The 22881-nt window shown below is 46.7% G+C and overlaps 1 protein-coding gene across 2 annotated transcripts in view; it reads right to left on the reverse strand.

The window, feature by feature from the left end:
• Window positions 1–704: 704 nt before the first annotated feature.
• MERTK (MER proto-oncogene, tyrosine kinase) overlaps window positions 705–22881 on the reverse strand; it is a 79123-nt gene continuing 56946 nt past the window's right edge. For both annotated transcript variants that reach the window (XM_090053089.1, XM_090053099.1), the window contains exons 11-19: window positions 20265–20350; window positions 19587–19682; window positions 18437–18517; window positions 16792–16884; window positions 15140–15258; window positions 10287–10396; window positions 8987–9146; window positions 8348–8484; window positions 705–1564 (exon numbers count right to left, since the gene is read on the reverse strand). In XM_090053089.1, the coding sequence (XP_089909215.1) occupies window positions 1060–1564; window positions 8348–8484; window positions 8987–9146; window positions 10287–10396; window positions 15140–15258; window positions 16792–16884; window positions 18437–18517; window positions 19587–19682; window positions 20265–20350 (1387 nt within the window). In that variant the 3' untranslated portion in view covers window positions 705–1059. The remainder of the gene's footprint in view (window positions 1565–8347; window positions 8485–8986; window positions 9147–10286; window positions 10397–15139; window positions 15259–16791; window positions 16885–18436; window positions 18518–19586; window positions 19683–20264; window positions 20351–22881) is intronic.

Here is a 22881-nt window from a genome sequence, read left to right on the forward strand (position 1 = left end):
TAGCCGAAATGCCTCCTAACTCTGCCTCATGGATAAATTTCATTTGCACATTAGTATACCCTAGACATTAAATCAAAATCCTGAACAAGATCAGACTCAAGATTGATACTGGTGGAGTCCCTCATGGAATATTCTCCCATGTCCAGCTTGCAGCTGTAAGGGGCTGCCTGATTTTCCAGTGAAGTGATGATTTTGTAATTGCACGTGCACACCTGCACACACACACACACAGGACCAAGATTTCTGTGCAACCCTCTTTAGGGTGCTGATGATATAATTCAGAGAAGGTGTTAGCTCAGGCACACAGTAGGGGAGCTGCTCTGAGAAAGAGCTACCAAAGAGACACAGTTCTTTGTAGAGCCATATGCATATATGGGACTTCATGGTGTTTGTGCAGGGAGGAACTATGTGTGTGTGCACATATACACAAGCGATTGACTTGTTGTCAGTATAAAGTGTCATCAGAAGCTATAACATAGCAGTCCCTACTTTTTACTATTTCCCAATATGACAAGCCTTCCAAAATACCAGGGGAAATATATGGAGATCAGTTTTACCTATCTGTCCTATCAAGAAGTGCAATTCCATAGTAGATGATATAATTGTGCCTCTTCCATTATAAACCCCTAATCAAACAGGTTTTAAGCATCAGAAATGTTTCAAAACTATACTAGCATTTACTCCATTTAATAATAAAAAGAACAGCATGAGAAACATCATTTTAATATTGACATATATACATAGAAAAATCCTCTAGGAAAGGGAAAAAAACTGATACAAAAATAGTAATAACAGAAGAAATAAAATAGACCAAAATAGACAGGCTGTCGTTTATTAAAATATAATCTCATCTCTCTTTCTATATATAGATTGCTATAGATAACACTTTATACAAGTTCAGAGAGTTCATGCTTCTGTGGCCACCAGTTAGACCGTATTTGAAGAGCATATTTTCCTATAATGCTCATTCTGTAACACACAAACATACCAAGTGAAATCTTTGAGCCACAGAACAGCTCAGTTCTCCAATTTTCGGAGTCCGAGAGCCCAGTTTTTGTTTCACAGCAGAACTTCAGAATCCTCAAATGAATCATCTGCATACAACATCATGTCTGCTAGCAGGCTGCTCAAGGGCAGTGCGTCTGCCTCAGGCCAAGAAGTTCCATTTGGAGAAACATCATGTTGCAGCAAAGGAGTGTTCACCTGCTCCACTGTCCTGGCACCAGCCACCGGGTTTTCAGTAATCCGTTCTACAATATACCTTTCCTCCTGCTGCTCACTTTCATGGACATCAACCTTGACAACAGCTGCATGTGGTTCTTGGGAGCAGGACTCAATGATATCATTGGGATTGAGATCTGTGTCTATCTCAGGGAATCCTGAATCTTTTGTCAACTCCTCCTCCTCGTCTTCCTCTAGCAGGCTTGTGTTGATGTAAATGACATCTTCAGACCCCTTCACCTCAGGCAAACTTTCCAGTAACTTCTCTAGCTGGATTTTTAACTGTGAGAATGTAGGTCGGTCCACAGGATCTGCTTTCCAGCAGGAGTACATTATCTTATACCTGCAAGCACAAGGAAGTTGTTACAAATGACTAGCTCCTCAGGAGACAGAACTGTTAGCTCAGTAGTACTGAGTTACACCATGCATGCAGATAGAAGAACATTATTCAAAACAAAAGAGATGGACCCAGGAGGATACATAACTACTGAAATGTGCATTAATTTGCTAGAGATATATAAAGTTTTAAAAAACACAACAAACCAGGCAAAAAATAGTCACACAATATTGTGTCACTAGTCCTGTAGTCATTACAGTTAAATGTATATCTCAGATTCATAAAACAAAAGTTGGCCTTCTTTAGCATCTTGAAAGTGCCTCCAATACTTCACTGTCAAGTCATTTCTACACCTGAGCTAATATTACCACACCTGAGTTCAGGGGCAGAGCCAAGATTTGGCACAGAGGGGTAAGAAGCAACCACCTGTGCTGCAGGAGTGGTTTCACCCCGCTCCCAGCAGTGTGGGTAGACTGTGCCACTGGAGCCTCAGGGGACTTTTTTAGTCTCCAAATTAGGTGATTGCTCCTTTCCTCCATGCCCAGAGGCACATCCCCTTCCCCTCTCCCCAGCCTGCCTACTGCTACTGATTTCTCTGCTTTTCTGGCACAGCTGGCTCTTCACTGTATCAGGGACACAAGGCCAGGTTTGAAGGGCGTTGAGGTGTTAAGCCACTGTCTCCTCTGCCCCAGGTTTGTTGAGAGTTCCTGGACCACCACACAGGACTTAGCGCAGGGAAGTGCAAGGAGTGGGAAGCATGTTCAGGAGCAGCAATTCAGCCCTTTCAGCTGAGTGAAGAGAGGATATAAATACAGCTGTGTAGACAAGATTGATTCTTTGATCTGTCAGACAAAGGGAGAGCCAGCACAATGGCTGGAAGTTGAAGTCAGGAGAGTTCAAATGGGGAATGAATGTCAGTTTTTTAACATTAAAGCTAATTAACCATAGGCCTGGGCTAGCTGGGATTCTCTCCAGATTGCCTATGGCTTCCAAAAGACATGCTTTGGCTCCACCAGTCTTATGGGTAGGGTGCAGGGTTCTTCGACTGCTGGTGTCTGGCTCCTAGTGGTGCACTGTGAGAGGTCAACAGAGGTAATTATAGTGGACCCTCTTGCGCATTATATCTATAAATCTGTGAGGAAAGAGATGTTGTCATGTTACAGAGAACAGTAGGAGTTTTACGTTTCTGGACAGATCACAGAGGGTTTGTATTAAAAGTTGGCTAAACCGCTTTTGTCTGCAAGGGTTTGTTGTGTGTAATTACAGCTGAAAATATTTAAAAAACCCCCAGTGGCCAGGAGCAGGAAATCATTTAAATAAACAAGCCACTAGAAGTTACATTACAACCCTCCTAAAAGGGGACCTACTCAAAGATAGTAGCCAAGAGCTCTAAGCAAAGATTCTGTTGACAAAAGTTTCTGGCTCTTGCCTTCACTAAACTTTTCAGGTAATAATTTTCTACCTGCTCTGTGAAAGGAGTGGCACACCTATGAGTTGAGCAGGACATATTTCTTGAGCACGTTCTCCATAGTGCCCTGTGTGCAGCTCATTTGGATTTAACATGGGAGTAGGTCATAGAGCTCCCTTTGCACTCTCTCCACACCCACCCTTCCATCAGCACAGTTGTAACAATTGTTTGGCAAAAGAACTGCATGGAAAGCCTGACTTTCTCAGTGGGACTCCTGCCCAATTACCATTGTCATGACTCTTATTCCAGCCCTGAAGTTGTGTATTTTAAATGCTTTTCCCCAAAGCAAATAGTCAGAAGTTGGTTCACCCTCTTGGCTGGCAAATTATATTGCATATCCAGTGATTTAGTGTTTTTAAGCTGATACTGGGACAGATTCAGAGGGGGTGCAGTGGTGTAGCTGCACTACCTTTTAGATTGGATCACACTGAGGGAGTCTTTGGGGACTTTTTAAAGTCCCCAAGAGATGTAAGAATCCCCCTCCTTCCCCTCTGTGCTCAGAGGCAGGTCCCCTCCCCTCCCTTTCTCCTGCCTGCCAGGACCACGATTTATAGATATAATGTGCAGGAGGGTCCACTATAATTACCTCTGTTGACCTCTCACAGTGCACCACTAGGAGCCAGACACCAGCAGTCGAAGAACCCTGCACCCTACCCATAAGACTGGTGGAGCCAAAGCATGTCTTTTGGAAGCCATAGGCAATCTGGAGAGAATCCCAGCTAGCCCAGGCCTATGGTTAATTAGCTTTAATGTTAAAAAACTGACATTCATTCCCCATTTGAACTCTCCTGACTTCAACTTCCAGCCATTGTGCTGGCTCTCCCTTTGTCTGACAGATCAAAGAATCAATCTTGTCTACACAGCTGTATTTATATCCTCTCTTCACTCAGCTGAAAGGGCTGAATTGCTGCTCCTGAACATGCTTCCCACTCCTTGCACTTCCCTGCGCTAAGTCCTGTGTGGTGGTCCAGGAACTCTCAACAAACCTGGGGCAGAGGAGACAGTGGCTTAACACCTCAACGCCCTTCAAACCTGGCCTTGTGTCCCTGATACAGTGAAGAGCCAGCTGTGCCAGAAAAGCAGAGACCCTGGCAGGTCCTGGGGATCAGTGGGAGGCTGGGGATCTCTCTGCGCTGCCCCTGTGCTTCCACCGGGGCCCTGATGGCCAGCCCTCCTAATGACAAGGCTCTCTGTTGAGATAGCAAAGTCAGATTAGGACTTGATCCTGCAAGCCTTTGCATACACTAATCCCACCAGCTCCAATGGGCCTACTCAGGGGAATAACAGAACTACCACAAAGGAGCTTGCCGGGTTAGGTCATCAGCCCACTGCAGCTTTGCTTTGCAATCAGTGCCTGGGCAAATTCACCGTCAAAACCTCACACATTCATAAGGGAATATTTATATGTTTGGAGCAGGTTGCTTTCTGAGGTATTTTACAGCACCCCCAGGAAAGCAGTAGTGGTTCTCTTATCTTGTAAAAATAAGCAATCAAAATTGGGGGGCTATCGGTGGGTAGTAGAATCCTTCTCTCTCAGTAGGCACAGGTTCACATTCTGACTAAAGAGAAAAGGTGGCAATCCTCTTACCCACACTAGTCCACACCCACTGAGCAGGACTCTGCTCCAGAGCCTAGGAAATCAGGCTACTGCTGAGCAGATCTGATGGGGACCTAACTGTAGAAGAAGGCCATCACATCTCATGCGACTTATAAAACCTCCAGCTACCCCTGTGCTAAGCCTAATATCCTGTGTTTGACTGAACCCCATCTCCTGGAAAGGGACCCAGTCTTGATCTGAAGACACCAAGAGATGGAGAATACAGCACTCCTCTTGGTAGTTAGAACCAGTGGTTAATCACCCTCTATTAAAAATTAGTGCTTTCTGCATTCTACGCTGTCAGTGAGCTCCTGAGAACCTGGTCCTTCTGCTCCCTGAAGAAACCTCAAGTAACTAATTAGGTCACTTCTCAGTCTTCTGTTTCATACTGCAGACAGTTTGAGCCTGTTGGTCATTTTTCTATTCCTGAGACCATTTTTGTGGATCTTCTCTGTTAAAAGGCAATGAATCCTCACCAGTAGTTCACTGAAACTTAGGAAAAAGACTTGGCATTGATCTAAGGAGGATGCTGGTAGAAGAGTGTTCAAAGCAAAGGGGAAAACACAACAGATCTGGAAGATCCTACAAAGCACTGTGCCACATCAGTGAAACAGCTCAGTGGCTCTTACCAGCTAATTAGTAACATGGGCTCTCTTCTGAAAAGAGCTCTGCATGTGCTTTATATGTCCTACTGAAAAAAATTCTTGCCAGAAGACTGGTCTATTTGTATTTCCTTTAAACAGCATGTTGTACAGCATAATGGTGGAGGTTTGATGCTAGACACCTATAGAATCCCAAGCTTGCACACAAATACAATAAAACCCATAACATCTAAGGGAGAGACGCCTACTCTTTGGTCCTACCAAGCTGCCTAGAGCCAACGGGCTACTAATAACATTGTTCTGACCAGTGTCAGTGAAAATACATACATTTCTCTTATTAACTCAACAGCTCCTTTGGAACCAAAACAATGTGCTTGACTCCTTGAGTCAAACTCTATCAGAACAAGTTAAGCACACAAGAAGATGAGACCAGCTTGGCCCTTTCTTATCTGTACCTCCATTGAAACTAAAAGGATTTTTCATATTAAAAACACCAGCCAGTCACCCCATGTTTATGTATATTCTAGCGATATCTTGATCTGCAGAAGCAGGTGCAGCTCCTTTTCCAATTCTACGGAGGTGCTGCAAGTGGCAGTTGCACAGGTCTGGAGTGCTTTTCAGCAAAGATAGCAATATTGTTTAGGCAGTGATCCTCAGCCTTTGGCCCTGAAGGCTAAATGAGTGGTGCAGGGCCAGTCTCCAGGATGGATCAGGCCCTGGGGCTAGGCACCACCCCCTCCCTACCCCACACACTGGGATTGGGCCCTGGGAACCGGTGCTGCCCACTCTGGCTCCCCATATGCCACGACTGGGCATGGGGAACCTGGCACCACCACCTCCTAGTGTCCCACACTAAGATTGGGCCCTCGGACCCAGCACCACCCCTGCCCAGTCCTGTGTGGTGAGATTGAGACTAGCCTGTGGGATAGGAGTTGTGCACCCCAGGTTTAAGTACAGAAAACAGTTTAAGGACCACTATAACTTTTTAAATTTGGATTGCTTAAAAAATTAGTCCAGGCAAAAAATTAAAAATTACTTCACAGAGAGTTTTATTTATTTGACTTTTTGTTTTAAAATGATCATTTAATCTGAAAATGTTTTAAATTTTTAGTAGAGGATAAGTGCTTTCGTAGCCACAATGGACCAGAAAATATAAGAGAAGCATGGGTTTTTTGGTGATTTTTTTTATTGGAACAGCATAGTTGGGAGATGCTAGACTTGTTTTGGAGAACCTGAAGAGAGGTACTTGGTGCCCAAAAGCTTGTTTAAAATCTCTCCCAAATATATAGTTAGTCTAATAAAAGATATCACCAAGAAAACTTTGCTTCTCACTAAATTCCTTTTAATATTGAAGAAATAAAAAGGGGTTTAATAATCTAAAATGCAACTGATTGTTGTTTTGGATAAAACTAGGGGTTCACTGATAGAGGTCTTAGGGGCCAATACCGATAGCTGATTTTTAAGGAGGCATATCGACTGATACCGATCCAATTTCTGATACAGCTGCGTTCAACTGGTAAGTGCATCATGGTGGAAGGGGAGAGGGGAGGGAAGGAGTGTGCAGGGGTAGATCAACGCTCCGCATAGTGAGGAAGAGGGCAAGGACAGAGGCAGGCACTGCCCAGCCAGGGAGGGGTGGGACATGGGATGGAGCCATGGCTTGCGGAGGGAGGGGGTAGCTCCCATTGCTGCACACACCCCAGGAGGGCATGGGGGGAGGGGAGGGCATGTGCCCCTGGATCTGTGTGGGGTGGGGCAAGTGGGCTGCAGCTGCAGGCTGAAGCCAGGGCTGCACTGGGCTCTTCTTAGTGGGGCTGGACTTGGGGTGGGGGCTGCAGAGGGGGCTGCAGCCACCCCAAATTCTGCCATAGCCCCACTCCCAGCACTGCTGCCACCACCTGCCTGGCACAGCCCCAGCTCTTCCCTGCTCAATGCCCCGCCTCCACCCATGCACCAGAAAGACCCAGGGCTGCACCAGGCAGGCAGCGGTGCTGGGAGCAGGGCTATAGTGAAATTTGGGGTGGCTGCAGCCCACTCCACAGCCCCTGCCTCAAAGCCAGCCCCCTACAAGAAGAGCTTGGCTCTCCCAGGGTGTGCACAGCAGTGGAAGCCACCCATCCAATGAGCCGCAACTTCGTCCTGCACCCCAACCCACCTGCACTGGGCAGTGCTTGCCTGCCCCCTCCCTCACCATGGGATCATTGGTCTGCCTCCACCCCATGTCCCTGCCCTCCCCTTCCACCACAAAGAACTTACCAGCTGAAGGCAGCTCTCCAGTGTTGTGCTTTGCTCCTTGCTGCCTACATGCTGCACTGTGGCTGCACACATGCACAAACATTTATTGGCCAAATTATCGGCTTCATTGGGTCAATTTCTAATACAGACAGTTTTCTTTATATCGGTACCGATCCAATATCAGACCGATGTATTGGTGCACCTCCAGATAAAACAGAACATTTTTCCCCTGATTTTGGTTTTACTGGTAAATTAAAGGAATTGTTAGAGACATGCTATTGATATGACAATTATTTTAAGACCACCTGCATTCTAAGAGTACATCTGAATTAACTGCACCTCTGCAAACCTATTCCCAAGTAGTTTCAAGCTGCTTCAATGGCTACTTGCTTGCCATTTATAAAATTCAAACAGAAACAATGGCTTTAGTTTCTGGTAGACTTGGGAACCCCTAAAGAAAAGGGTTGGCCCTCCACTGGTGTAAATCACCAAAGCTCCACTGACACCAGTGGATTTTCGGCAGCTGAGAATCTAGCCCCAGACATTCTTTTCACAATTCTCAAAAGAAAAAACTAATTCATATAATTTGTATCAATCAGCCATCAGCCAGCATTTTCTTCCCCCAAACTCAGGGCTCAGCTGCAAATGTACGATAGGGGTTAGCTGCTGTGTTCACAAAAAGAACCGCTTAATTATCAAGAACCACATAAATATGACAACAGTGTGATGAATAATATGCAGCAGAACTATGCAGCAAACGAGGTCAAACACAAACACTACATGAATTATTTAAACAGCCATGACTGACAAGGACAAGCACGTTGGTGTGCAATGTGGTTGTCCACATGCCACGCTTAAAAACCCAAGGGATGCACACAAATACTCACATCTCATCTAAGCAACCTTCTGGTTGTTTCAACCTGTGACCATGAAAAAGGTAGTCATAGATTTCATGGTTTTGCACTCCTGGGTAGGGAGTCATTCCACGGGTTGCTATCTCCCACATTGTGACACCAAACGCCCACTACAAAGAACAAAGAAAAGAAAGCATGGTAAGCTGAAGCTGACATTTCCAGAAAGAATGAATGACTCGTTTCATTAGGAAAGGTCATTTCCTAAAGTCCATCAGGATCTTGTACAATGTTGTTAGCTATATCCACAGTAGCACAGTCTTAGTTGGAAACAACATGAAACATCAGATAATAGCTCAGAGCCCACTGAATAAATCTTTTTTCCAGGACATTATATAGGCAGGGAAAGAGCAATGCACTACTCAGAAATATTGCTTGTGATGACTGTCAGGAACTGTCATAATTTTTTCTCTTATTTGGCTTTCACATTTACAAGAAATGAACACAAACGCACCCACACACACACAAACTCTCATGCACTGTTATTAACACAGGTTCTAAAAATACAGAATATTAAAATATCCTTAGTGACCCGCCTTTAGCACCATTGTCTGCATTACTGAAGACTAGATTTCTAATGGTGGGGTGGTAGAGGTCAGTGCCCTGTTTACATACCACATCACTCTTGGTTGTGTACACCCGATCTGCAAGGCTCTCTATTGCAATCCATTTTACAGGCATTTTTGCGATACGCCCCTGACGATAATAATCTCCACTATAAATCTTCTTTGATAAACCAAAATCTGCTACACACACAGTCATGTCGTTCCGTAACCTGTCAGTATTAGAAAGAAAATACTAACATAAATGCCTATACAGGCAATGTTTATTTATTCCCAGGTATAATGTTACCTGTACACATACTGGCTACTGGAACCAGGGCCCTTCGAGCACCTCCCAACTGTTTTGACTAGGGTGAATGGGCATTTCAAATGAGAGAGGTAGAAGTGATATTTTATGTTCTCTCTTTCCCCCATTTCTATTGCAGTTTGGGTGGAAGTCTATTTCCTTTTCGTTATCTAAGAGGCATTTTTGCATGCAGGTACCCATTCTATTCCCAGATGAGTTATCCTGCACATATAGATAACTGTGTACATATGCACCTGGATACAAGTCCCAGAAACAAAATAATGGAGGGGGAAGGCACTCCTCAATTTTAGCCCCAACAGTGGCTAAAAGTCCAAAGCTCCTCTATGGAGTGGTTATGGCAATCTTGTGGGAAGCTGAAAACCCCAGATTCTAGACTTCATCAGGGCTCAAATTACACTTGGACTGGGGGGATCTATGGTGGTGGCAGCTGGAAGAAGCTGCCACCACCACCTGAGCTGCTTAGAAAGGCACAGAGTATGCTAGGGGCTCTCATTTCTTATGGGGGAGCTCTTATGAGGGCACTTTGGTCTCTTATAGAGGGGCTCAGTTCCATGAGCCCCCCTGAATTTCAAACCATGGACCTTATCGAGGAGGGGGTTTGAACATGTTTCTCTGACTTCCCAGCAGTGCTCCATCTACTATGTCACAGGATAGACAATATCCTCTCCAGCACTTCTGAAACTGAGCCACTTCCCCTTGAATTTACTAGTTATTGGAAAAGATGGCTAGAGGACTGGGCTAGGGCAAGGGCTCTATGTCACTAGGAACAAGGCTCAAGGCTAAAATCCAAGACATGCTCTTCTAGGACAGAAGCTGTCTCACTGAGCCACATACCCTCTGGCTTATTCTCTTCCTCCTGGCCCCACATATTCTTCTTTTGTGGCTGCCCAGGGGGACAACTTGAAATGGACTTTCAGAGAAGGGTCATGAAAATGCCTGACCTGTGCGGTAGTAGTATGCTGAGGAAGGTTTATTTTCACTCCAACAGAAATTTTTCAGGCTAGGGTCTAGCTATCCATAGTGAGACAGAGAAAACCAAACTTACATGCAGTTTCGAGCAGCTAAATCTCTGTGGAGAAAATGCTTGCTACTCAGGTACTCCATTCCTAGTGCAATATCAACCATAAACTTCAGCAAAGTCTGCAGTGGTACATACTGGGAAGAGAAGAAGGGGATTAACACATGTAAGCAGTACATAAGGGAGGCAACATTACAGGCTCCAGGCATTACACCCTCATCTCCCATTTAAATCAGTAAGAGGGAAGCCAATTTAAAATGTTGGAAAAAGTACTCAGTGGTACACAGGATTTGGCCCTGAATAGGAATGATACACTTCCCGTTTCTAGAGGGAGAAAGGGAAGCCCATTTTCCATTTCCACACAGTGGACAATGGACAAGGCTCTCTGATTACTGCAGAAATTCATGGTACAACACCAGTTAGCTTTCCCTTGGTTTACAGAACATGCAGACCTATCCAGAGAAGAAATGCTGAAATACCTCACTGGTACTGACAACAAGGAGTCAAATGAAACAATGTCACAGGAACAACACAAACAACTCTGCTGCATTGTGTGGCACTTAACACTGCTAGATACAAGCAGACCTAGACAGGCTGGCATGTTGGGCAGAACACAACCAGATGAGGTTCAACGCAGAGAAACACAAAGTGCTGCATCTGGGATGGAAGAACCCCCAGCACACCTACAGGCTGGGCATTGCTAACATGACCAGCACTACAGATGAAAGGGATCTAAGGGTAACAATAGACCCCAGCATGAATATGAGCCGTCAATGTGATGCAGTAGCTGCTAGGGCCAATAAAAATCTGGCATGCATCAATTGATGTATTTCCAGTAAACCCAAAGAAGTGATTCTCCTGCTTTACTCAACATTGGTGCAGCCACAACTGGAGTACTGCGTCCAGTTCTAGGTGCCACACTTCAACAAGGACATGCTAAAGCTTGAGAGGGTCCAGAGAAGAGTCACCCTTAAGAGGGTCCAGATATGAGCCTTGCATGTCAAGCCATATGAGGGAAGGCTGAAGGATCTCAGACTTTTCAGCCTAAAGAAAAGAAGGCTGAGATACAGGACCTCCACTTAATTCAGGAGGTGCACAGTCCCACCAGAGGAAATGCCCTGTTGGATCTGGTCCTGGCCACAGGCGATGACCTGGTAAGGGGCCTCCAGGTTCTTGACCACCCAGGTGATAGCGATCATCACTTGCTGGAATTCACCATCCAGCACAGGGTGTCAAGGGCCTGCAGCAAGGCGGTAGCCCTAGACTTCAAGAGGGCCAACTTCAATGAGTTGAGATTAGTGGGAGAGGCGCTGGGGTTCTCAAGGGCAAGGGAACTCAGTCCCCAAGATGAGTGGTTGTTCCTTAAGGAAACAATACTCAGGGCCCAAGGGGTGACCATCCCAACAAGAAGCAAGGGGGGCAAGAGTGCCCAAAAGACTCCCTGGCTCATCAAGGGCATCCAGGAATGCCTGGTTGCCAAAAAGGCGGCGTACACCTGGTGGAAGGGGGGTGCTATCTCCAAAGAGGAGTATACCTCCTCTGCTTGGGCCTGTAGGGGGGCTGTCAGGAAAGCTAAGGTGGACATAGAGCTAGGACTAGCATCCAAGATCAAAGATAATAAAAAGTCCTTTTTCAAGTATATAGGGAGGATGAAGAAGGCACTGGGAAACGTGGGGCCCCTGCAAGATACACTGGGCAATCTGGTGGTTGCGCCAGAGGAGAAAGCAGACCTCTTTAACCAATTCTTCACCTCCGTTTTCTTGTGCAGGGACCGGGACTTCCTCACTGTGATGCAAGACGGACTCAAGGGGAATGCCTCCAGACCTCAGGTTGGGGAGGACCGGGTTAGAGAGCTTCTGGAGGGGCTGGATATGTTCAAATCAGCGGGTCCAGATGCTCTCCACCCCAGGGTGTTGAGGGAGCTAGCAGGGGTTATTGCAGGACCCTTGGCACAGCTTTACGAGTGCTCGTGGTGCTCGGGGCAGGTGCCAGATGATTGGAAGATAGCCAACGTGGTCCCCATCTTTAAAAAAGGGAGGAGGGAGGAACTGGGCAACTATGGGCCTGTCAGTCTTAGGGAAACTCTTTGAGAAGATCATCAAGGAGCACATCTGCGATGGGCCAGTTTCAGGGATGATGCTCAAGGGCAACCAGGGTGGTTTCATTATGGGGGCAGGTCACATCAGACCAACCTGATTGCCTTTTATGATCAGGTCACAAAAGCATTGGAAGCAGGTGTCGCCATGGACGTAGTCTTTCTGGACTTCAGCAAGGCCTTTGACACCATCTGCCACCCCATCCTCATTAAAAAACTAGATGACTGTGGCATTGATGCCTACACAGTTAAAAGGATTGCAGATTGGCTGAATGGTTGTACTCAGAGGGTGGTGGTGGACAGGTCATATTCGACCTGGGGAGAAGTGGGCAGTGGAGTCCCCCAGGGCTCGGTCCTGTCCAATTTCTTTATCAGCGATTTGGACAATGGGGTGAAAAGCAACCTGTTTAAATTTGCTGATGATACCAAAATTTGGGGTAAGGTGAGCACGCTAGTAGGGAGGGAAAGACTACAGCCAGACCTGGATAGGTTACAGGGGTGGGCTAACAAAAACAGGATGCGTTTCAATACCGACAAGTGCAGGGTGCTGGACTTGGGCAGTAGTAACCAGCAGCACACTTATAAGATGGGAAACTCCCTTTTGAGAGCACGGAGGTAGAAAGGGATCTTGGAGTCATCATTATTGACTCCAAGATGAACATGGGCTGCCAATGTGAGGTCATGGTTGGCAGGGCTAACCAGACCTTGTCGTGCATCCACAGGTGCATCTCTAGAAGGGACAAGGAGATGATCCTCCCCCTCTACACGACACTGGTCAGACCACAGATGGAGTACTGTGTCCACTTCTGTGTGCCCCGCTTCAGGAGGGATGTGGACAACATTGAGAGGATCCAGAGGAGGGCACCTGCATGATCTGGAGACAACAGGGCAGACCCTACGGTGAGAGACTGTGGGACCTGAACCTGTTCAGTCTTCACAAGAGAAGGCTGAGAGGGGGCCTGGTGACCTTCTATAAACTCACTGGGGGGACCAGAAGAGTTTGGGAGAGACCTTGTTTCCCCCAGTGCCCCCAGCATAGCAAGGAATAACGGCCACAAGTTGCTGGAGAGTAGGTTTAGATTAGACATCCGTAAGAACTACTACACAGTTAGGGCGGCTAGGATCTGGAACCAACTTCCAAGGGAAGTGGTGCTGGCTCCTACCCTGGGGGTCTTTAAGAAGAGGCTAGATGCCTACCTGGCTGGAGTCATTTGAGCCAAGTTTTTCTCCTGCCCAGACAGGGGGTTGGACTTGAAGATCTACAAGGTCCCTTCCGACCCAACTTCTATGATTCTATGAAGGCTGAGAGGGGACCTGATTGCAGCTTACCGCTATATCACAGGTGTACCTCAGGGGCTCTGTGAACAACTGTTTACCAGGGCACCCTGGGGGAAAACTAGAAACAACAGCCACAAACTCCTGGAAGATAGTTTCAGGCTGAACATTAGGAAAAAGTTCTTTACAACTTGGGTGTCCAAACTATGGAACAAGCCCCCCCCCAGAGGTGGTGCAATCACCTGGCTGGGGTTGTCTGACCCCAGATGTCTTTCTTGCTCATGCAGAGGGCTGGACCCGATGATCCTTCAGGGTCCCTTCCAGCCCTATGATTCCATGCTCCACATAGGAGCTTTAGGCAGCTAAGGACAGTATTTGTTTAGTCAAACATGTAGGAAAAGTATCTGAGCCAAACCCACTGTCTTGGAAACACTGAAAAGAACTATCTGCCATGCTATACCATTCCCAAATCCAGTCTAACCTCATTATAGGTTATTCCAGTCTGGCCTAATGAGTGAAAACAGCAACCGAACCTAGTACTACAATGTGACCTTGGAGGCAATGAGTCTCTGAGCACTGCCTGAAGTCTATATTAACAGAGTTGTAGGGAAATTGGCTGGCCATACTCTGCTGCTCTTAGGACTTTGTACACTCATTTAGGCCAATGGCAAAACTGTGTTGCAGAGTCAAGGCCTTCGTGCTTGATGGGAAGCCTAGCACTGCAATAGTAGGTTGCTTCTTCCTTCATGCCTCCTCCTCTTGTCCATAAGCATACAGGGGTAGATCCAGGGGCATGTGGTTGTACCTCCCTTTGGCTGTGCAGTGCATGCATTGAGTGAGGCTCTAGAACCCTGGGGTTAACACTGTAGCCACTTGCCCCTCAACCCGTTGCCCACTGGCAAATTTAGCAGCAGGGGAAAAGAGGTGGGCAGGGAGCAGCAGGAGCATTCACCCCTAGGGTTCTGGAGTCACACCGATAAGCTCAGAGAGTTCATTGCTCATGCTCCACTCAGCCAAAGAGAGGTGTGGTCACACTCCCCAACCCCCCCCCTTGGTTCCGCCCATGTAAGTATGCAGCTAGATTTCACTTTTCCTATCAACTTTCCTCAAACCTCTGAGGTTCAGACACAATGCCTACCAATCATGTGGCCCCTGCATACTTTTGATCCTCAGCCATGTAGCCAGATAAAAAAATTATTTTGTCATCTTTGTGTGTAGGCCCTCAGACGTGAACTCAGTGGCAAAACTCTCAGTGATTTCCATGGAACCAGAATTTCATCCCAGGTGTCTTACAGAGGCAGGAAGTGCTATTACAATCAGTGTCTTTTTATGCTTCAGAAAAATAAAGCCAGCGTTCTCTTAGTGTTCTCAGAGGAAGAGTAAATTTCTTGCTTTGAGTAGCTGATTTAGTGTAGAATACAATCTGTTGTCCCATTGTCCCCAAGTAGCCCTGTGTACTTAGCATTCTGGTTCTTCCCCATTGCTCAGTTTGTTAATCACAGTCAGTTACCTGAGGACCTGTTTCAAGCCTTGAGCGAAGCAGGAAGCTGTGCAGGTCCCCGTATTGCATGAATGGGAGAATAACCATGGGCTTGGGGACCTGGTGAGAGCTCAGCTCTATACAGACACCTGGAAAAAGAATGAGAGTCAGTGTCACACCCCTGGCAGGTGTGGTTTAATAGTAAAATGCTTTGGCTGCCCTTAACATATCTGTGCATGCATGAGTTGCAGCCCTTGTGGCTAATGCCATGTATCTACTAGCTGAACCCCTCTTATGCATATAGATGAAACTATCAGCAGGGAAAATCTTGTATTTACCTTCCATAGCAACATGAAGCCCTAAATCCATGTGGCTCTGCTGCATGTGGAGGAGATGTGTGATAGGGAGCCTGGGACTGTGGATGCAACCCTGTACATCCCAAAGCTGTGCGCAAGGAGGACCCCATGACTATACAGTCGCATTGGTCACATCCAAGTGCTGCCTGACTGGGTCTGACTAATGCAAAAACCTGGGGACTGCCCTTGCAAGGGAGATGGGAAGGTCCCCTAAAGCTGGCACAGCTGGATCGTCAGCACCCTCTCCTGTTTTTCCACTCTTACCCTGATACAGGTGGAGGATGGCAATTCTTGACTAGCCCATCTTAGCTCCACTCATATGACCTATTTGTGAGGCTTATCTAATCACAAACAACCTTTAGTATGAAGGACTTTTCACAACAGAAAGAACAATGCCCAAGTCTCCATGTAGCGACAGTGTCCCCTGCTCTCTCGAACTACGTTCTGCCTCAGCTGCAGAGTAGCTGTCTCCCAAAGTAGTCACCAAGTGTAAGGTGCTATGCAAACAGTACTCATGGAGAACTGTTCCTTCATTGTAGACTCTATGTAGTGTGCTATGCCCCTTGGACAGAGGGCACTGGATCTGGGCTTTAGTGTGCTGCACCCTCCCCAGCAGGAGTTCACTTTCCAATTGGATTTCAGTGTCATGCTTGGCCTGACAAAGCTGACAGGCACCACCATTTCTGTGGAGAACCCTGTGGATGTTTGGATAGCGAAGTATCAGAGCTGAGTTTTTTTTTTTACTTGTATCCAAGGCCAAATTAGCCAAAACTAATTCCAAATCCAAGAGTCCAGAACCATAAGAGGTCCTAGTACCAGCAAACATCTTACACGCACACCTGGGGCTTCAGATGTTTCCAAAACCTTTGGCAGGCATTCTACTTGCAGGCCCAAGAGCAGAGGCTTGGGGTTCAGATGCCCCAGAGTTTTGCTTGCCCTCAGCCATAAGGCCCTTGGAGCAAGCAAGGGAGGAGACTCCCATTTCCATAAACTGGGCATAAAGCAGCTGCACCTTGGTGGGTACTGAACTATGCCAAAAGAGCAGTTCTTCTGCAATGTGGTTCAGGAAAAATGCCGTCATGGACACAGATTATAATCTGGTATTTTCCCTGCCAGATTAAGAAGCCACTATGCTTGATCTGAGCCTTCAGGAACTACACATCATCTTAGTCTATAAAAGGCTGAAAGATTTGTACACTCTGAAGAGCTGAGATGGTCCAGGTGGGACTGAGAGCAGAGCAGGACCCTCTGGCTTTGATAATGACAGAATCAGTCAGTGACCCAAAAGTCTTTTCCTGCCCATAGCCAGCTACCCTTCCTGCTTACCTAGGAGTCTGATGACGTTTGGATGGTCAAAGTCCTTCATGCAGGCTGCTTCACTGAGGAACTCTTCAATCTCTCGTTGGGAAAAGCTATCCACTGAAAACACACCAAACAAAGGAGTCCTCATTAACCAACATACTTGAATGCTCACACTTGGGACCACTCTATGGCAATGGGGTTTTTATCAGTTTCAGCATCTGCAGGGAAGAAGCTGCAGCTTGATAGAAAGGCATCCCCTGCCCAGCCCATTCCTAGCTGGTGTAACAGAGGCCCAGGCTGTCAGCTTTCTTGAAGAGAAGCTAAGACCAACTACAGTGTGGGAGAGGGTACCAGGACCCAGTTCTTCTCCTAGAGAGATATCAGGCAGGGCAACAGGGCCCTAAGGAAAGCAAAGAATTGTTTGGAATGCCTGCTGGGAAGGCTGGTTTGAGGGGGACAGAGGACCAAAGGGTTACAGGAAGAGCAAAAGTTTAGGAGCTCACAAGTGAGCAGGGTACTGTGTTCAGCATGTGCACAGCTGGCTGGGTGTGGGGGGGAAAGGAATGATAACTGTCAGGTTCCCAAGCATGCATTGTGTGTGAGGTTGCACCCATTAGAAGTGGCAGGGCTCTGGCTCAGCTTATGTCTATCAGGAGGGAACCTGGCCTGAACCTACCAGAGGAAACGCCTGCTTGGGCTGCCATGTGGGAGCTCAGTTTCTGTGCTGACTCTACTGTTGCATACTGCAGCAACACTTTCCTTCTACACTCTGTTTGTCTTTCTAATCCTGTCCCAGCATCTGTGCAATGCAAATATGGTCCCAGTCCAGTGGCTTACCACCAGCCCCATGGAACCCACTATCCCTCCTCCCACTCCCTGGAGTTGGGTTAATATTTGTCTGGCAACATGCCAAAATATAACTTGGGGAGCTGTTTGGGGAAGACACTTAATCTGCTAGGGCCTTGTGAACCACAGGATTGGAGGTGGGGAGGAAGAATGGGCAAACAGAAGTAGCCACTTGAGGCACGCACAATAATGATTCTTGCCCACAAAGCCTATAAGAAACTCTTTAGCAGGTGGCCCACTTTCACTTTGGCTAAAGATAGGCACTTTCCAAAGATGGGCCCTTTCCATGGGGAGAACCATCCTTTCATCCTTTCATGCAGTAAGATGGAAGAGCTTCAGCACAGCCCAGTCCTCAACCCAATTCCTTGCAGAAGGAGGACCTTGCAGAGGGAGGACCTGGCCCTTTTGCTTCATTAAGTAGGCAGAATTTCCAGTTTCCACTGTGTTGGGCTGCATGTTGTGGTAGCTTCCCAGAAGTGCGCTGGAGTATAACACACTGTTCCCTAGATACATACTGATCACAATTATGGACACTGCTCTGCACATGTCCTCTATATTTCAATTTATTTCAATTACTTCTTCCAGTACTAGCCCTTGCAAAGAGGACTGAACACAGGTGCATTGATGCCCCCCATCTCTTCCTTCATTAATCTCTAAAACACAACAGTGACCGTCAGAAGAATGGGTAATGAGTTCCACTGTCTAGAAGAAGCCTACTGCATGGTATAAGGCAAACCAGCATTATACAAGGGTGGGAAGCATCCTAGCACTCATACTGGGGAAACAACCAACAATGCGTTTTGTAGTAGTCCCTGGTACTCACACTTCATGGTCTTTACGGCTACTTTCTGAGTCCTCCCATCGGGCAAGCTCAGATGCCCTTCCATCACTGACCCAAACTCTCCTGCACCAGAGAGAAGAAGAAAGAATACATGTTTCCCCCCACATACAGCCTAAAACCCTCAGCAGAAGAAGCCAAAGTCTGCACAACACCTGCAGCAGGGACATGGGAGCTGTGAGATGCTGCTGTTTGAGCAAACAACAGGTGGAACACATAGGGCTGATCTGGCTTGTGCCTGACTCACTACAGTGCCACTGCTCATGCACAAGCGGAGAGATGATGCACTGCTGTGTCTCAAGGCCAGCTTGCCACCCATTCTAGCATGGGATGGAGGACATACAAGCCAAGTCAACAGCCCAAGGGAAGGAAGGCCAGGGCACATGGAAAGGCAGAACCTCTCCCAAGGCATATCAATCACAAGGCCTCTCCCACGAGGCTTAGCTGGAGCAGATGCAGCCATCCACATCGCTTGTACTGCCTCATGAGGGACAAGCACAGCTACACCCCTGCAGTACTAGACTGTTCCACTCAACTCTCTTGGGACCAATACTATCCCAAAAAGGGATGGAAAATAGACAGGGCTGTGCCCCGTGCCAAGGACTTGCAGGCCACTTGGACTTGCAGGCCACTCCCAATGCAATGGGGACCTGAGGCAGGCACCCAGTTTCCTCCCTGTTCTTCAAAGGCCTGATAGGGACACGGCTCTACAAATGGGTCCTTGCAGCTTTCATTGCTACTACAATGGCCCCAGATGCTTAAAAGAAATCCAGGCTCTACTCCACTGTATGCTGTGTGGATGCACAGGGACAGCCCTTGCCTTGCAAAGCATACAGCATCAACAGACAAGGTGTGGGAGGAGGGAATGAAGCACATGGCAGGGAACTGACCAGCCCATGGGTGCACAAACAAGTCAGCAGCAAAGCTAGGAATAAACCTAAGCCCCTTCATCCTCAGGTCATGGGCTGGTCCCCAGGCACTCTCTGTCACTCCCCAGTGTGCTGAGTTCTGGATGATGTAGCTGGCCACAGGCCAGTGCTACAGCTCCCATACAGCTCCCATCAAGTAGATTCAATTCAATGCCTAAACCCTCCCAGTCTGACCAGGCCCTTTGGGCCTGTTCTCTGCCTCTTACCTTCTCCCAGAATCTTGCCCAGGGTAAGGGAATTTCTATCAATCACAACGTCCTGGAGCTTCTGCTGCAGTTCCTCGCTGACGCCCAGGCTGCCCACTGTAAGACAGGCCGGTGGGTGAATTGGGATGAACAGTACGTGTTCTATTTGCTCTGAAACTCCCACAGACTATTCTACATCATCAACCTGTTCAGGGCTAAGTCCAGCATTGGTGCTTGAAATAGAAGCCCTCTCTACTTGACACTCCTTAATGTACTAGTCCCTGCATTATGTCCCCAGTGGCAGGTGCTGTGCAAGTTAACTGTGGCCTGGTTCCCAGGGACCACACATCTTCATCAGCTTCCACTCAAGCTCGTGATATCTGACAGTAGGTGTTGTCATATCCGTCTTGCACTGAGTATTGTGCAACCCATGCGCTCTGTGGAGCATGCTGGAGGAAGGGAGCCCTGAGAAGCTTGATGAGGACACTCAGGCAGACAACTCAGTCAGCTTCCTGACACTCTGTCTGACAGGCCAGCAAGAGAGGACCCCAGAAGGGGCCAGAGTCTGCTCATTGTTATTAACTGGATTGCATAAATGCATGCAGAGGTTTCTTTCCTTCACTAATGTTCTCTGGTCAGACACCACACCAGATCTTCCCTTATTTCTCTGCTGTTTAAATGACAGTCAGTATAGCTTACATGTAAGTTCAACAGCTCTCCGACAGTAGGATTTCTTCGCTGTGATGTTTACTGCCAGGTCTGAATCACTGGGGCTGAAAGCATTCCTAGCAGGAGAGAACCATAACAGGTAAAAATTTTCTTATCTAATCAAAAAGATGGGACTGCAGCTGCAAGAGGCTCTGACATTCAGACTACTGAAACAACTAATAGTGAAAAGAAAACAATCATTTTCCCAAATGTATTTTATTTTCCTCCTGCTGCCTTACACCATATCCTTGTTTACAATGCCTTGTCAGAACAGCTGCTTGATAAACTAAACTGATCTATAAGAAAGGGTGAGTCACAGAATTATTGGAGGGAAAAACCACCTCATCTACACTTGTTACTCATATCCTAATCATAAAGCAAAGGCTCTATTGATAATCATATGGTGTTATGCTCAATTACTTACTTCAGTTTTCCCCTATAGTTTGTGCAACTATAATGTCTCACAGAGAAACTGAGAGCTCCTTTCTCCCATGAGAAGAACTACAATGCTAATTCTCAACATTAGCACAGGAATATTTTACAAACAAAAAGAAATTACAGCAAAATGGTTAGTGAAACCAGACCTCCATGCAGGATGCTGGACAGTGCTGAGCAATCTGCCTGGTGTGATGCTGCTGAGACACTGAAACCTTCAGGTTCTTTTGCAGCAAGGCAGCATTAGGGAAAAATAAAGAAGTACAGATCAACAAGTGCTAATCAAGTCATACAAGGGAATGGTCATTTCCAAGAAAGCCAGCCAGATGGAGGAAGGGACCCAGAGACACCATCAGTTGCCAGACAGGGATCCACTACAACTCCCTTGGAAATCCAGCAGCTAGGACTCATTTATGCAGCTTGATAAACTCTTTTTTGGCAATGCTATGCTCCCAAAGGACACACCGCTTTATTTTGACTTTGAAAAGTGTTGTGGTATGGAATGTGACCATTTTAAGGAAAGCTTCTCACTCTACTCCAGAAATTCAAAGGCATGGGAATAAGGACTTAGGACTGGAAGTGGTCTTTTGGGCCACAGCTACATTTGCAGGAAGTTATAAAGCCTTACAAATAACTTAGCAAAGCTCTACATTAGGATTCCTGTGGGCCAACTTCCTGAAGATATGCTATTACACGTGCATAATGGACTATTTAGCATTTAAGCTATAAAGAATTAAATTGTTTTCCCACTAAAGCGCAGGGGTTGACCTATTTTGAAATCCTTCTTAGAAAGTCACAAGGGAGAATGAGTGTTGTTGACTTAATATTGTCCATAATGGACCTTTGTCCCCACCATTGGAAAAACACCAAAATGTGCAGCAGTACTGGCAGTCTCTTGGCTTTGAGGTGGCAAAGGATTAGAACAATGCCCTGACAGAAACACTCAAGTTTTCTAGCAGTGTTGTACAGGACAGCCTGCACAGCATGTCCTCACTCAAGGCTCAGAACTGTGTGGACTTTGCTGCATCACAGTGCTCTGGCTCAGATCAACCCCTCTGCTTCCACAAAGGTCAAAGTCCTCTCTCAGAGTATGACTATTTGCAATGCAGCAGAAAAACACTGTTCCACTCCATTCAGTACTTGCCTGCTCCTGTGCTAAAGTTCAGATGGGTTTTAGAGTTGAACAAAAAGATTTCCCTGATCTTTTTTAAAAGTGGACAATTGCAAAACCTTTCTTCACAGATATGTTACACGTAAGGCTAGATTGATCATATTTCCAATACTGGTGATGCACTAAAAATAGCCAGGAAAATGAACTGTTTGACAATTGCTCTTTGAAGACAGCTATTCTGTGCAATAATTAAAGCACTGTCACAAAGGACTCAATAGAAAATGACACAGGGGATTTCACTCTTCAGCTACTAACCTGAATATGTTGCATTTACTCTCTCTTGCTACTGTATCCCAGAAAAGAAAGGTGAAAGACTACATCCTACTCAGTTCCTCAATGCTGCTTCCTTCTAGACTGCTCCAGTGTAAGGAAGAATACAGAATGAAAAGCGAAATGCTATGCTCAGAGGAAGGAAATGAAAGCTTGCAGTGTCACAGTAAAAATATACCCTGGCCCTTCAGGTTGCATGCAGGAAACAGTCCCAGGTCCTTCAGTGGGAATTTTGGCTGTGTAAGGACTATAGCAGTCTGAAAGGAATCCCCTGCCTTCCATGGCATTATAGCTGGGTAACTGTATGAGAGCATTTGGCCTTTATTCGTTTGTGATCCATCTTTTTCAGTTGATCTGGGTAAATAGTAGAGAAATCTTATTTGGTACATGAGTTAAACAGCGAGCAATGGTGGGGGGGTTGTGCTTAAGGGACTGGCCCTGGGAGCCTGGGAACACTAGGTCAGTAATAGGTTTTGCCCCCGACTCATTGACTGGGCAGATCACTTGTGCCTGAAGCCTGCAAACACATGTGCATGAGTCACTATGGGCTCCAAGAGGCTCCTTGGTTCAGGAAGGCAGGCAGTGCACATGTGTGTGAAGGATGCGCTGATCTGTCTGGGCAAATTTTGGGAGTATTTATGTGCCTAAAGATGCAGGTGGCACCTAGCAGGATATCAAAAGTGAGTATGCCAAAAGTTCCTGGTATCTACCTGCAACTATCAGTCCCTAAAC

The sequence above is a fragment of the Crocodylus siamensis genome, chromosome 1, assembly GCF_052110815.1.
Source record: "Crocodylus siamensis isolate JL-2025a chromosome 1, ASM5211081v1, whole genome shotgun sequence".
Classification (NCBI taxonomy): Eukaryota; Metazoa; Chordata; order Crocodylia; family Crocodylidae; genus Crocodylus; species Crocodylus siamensis.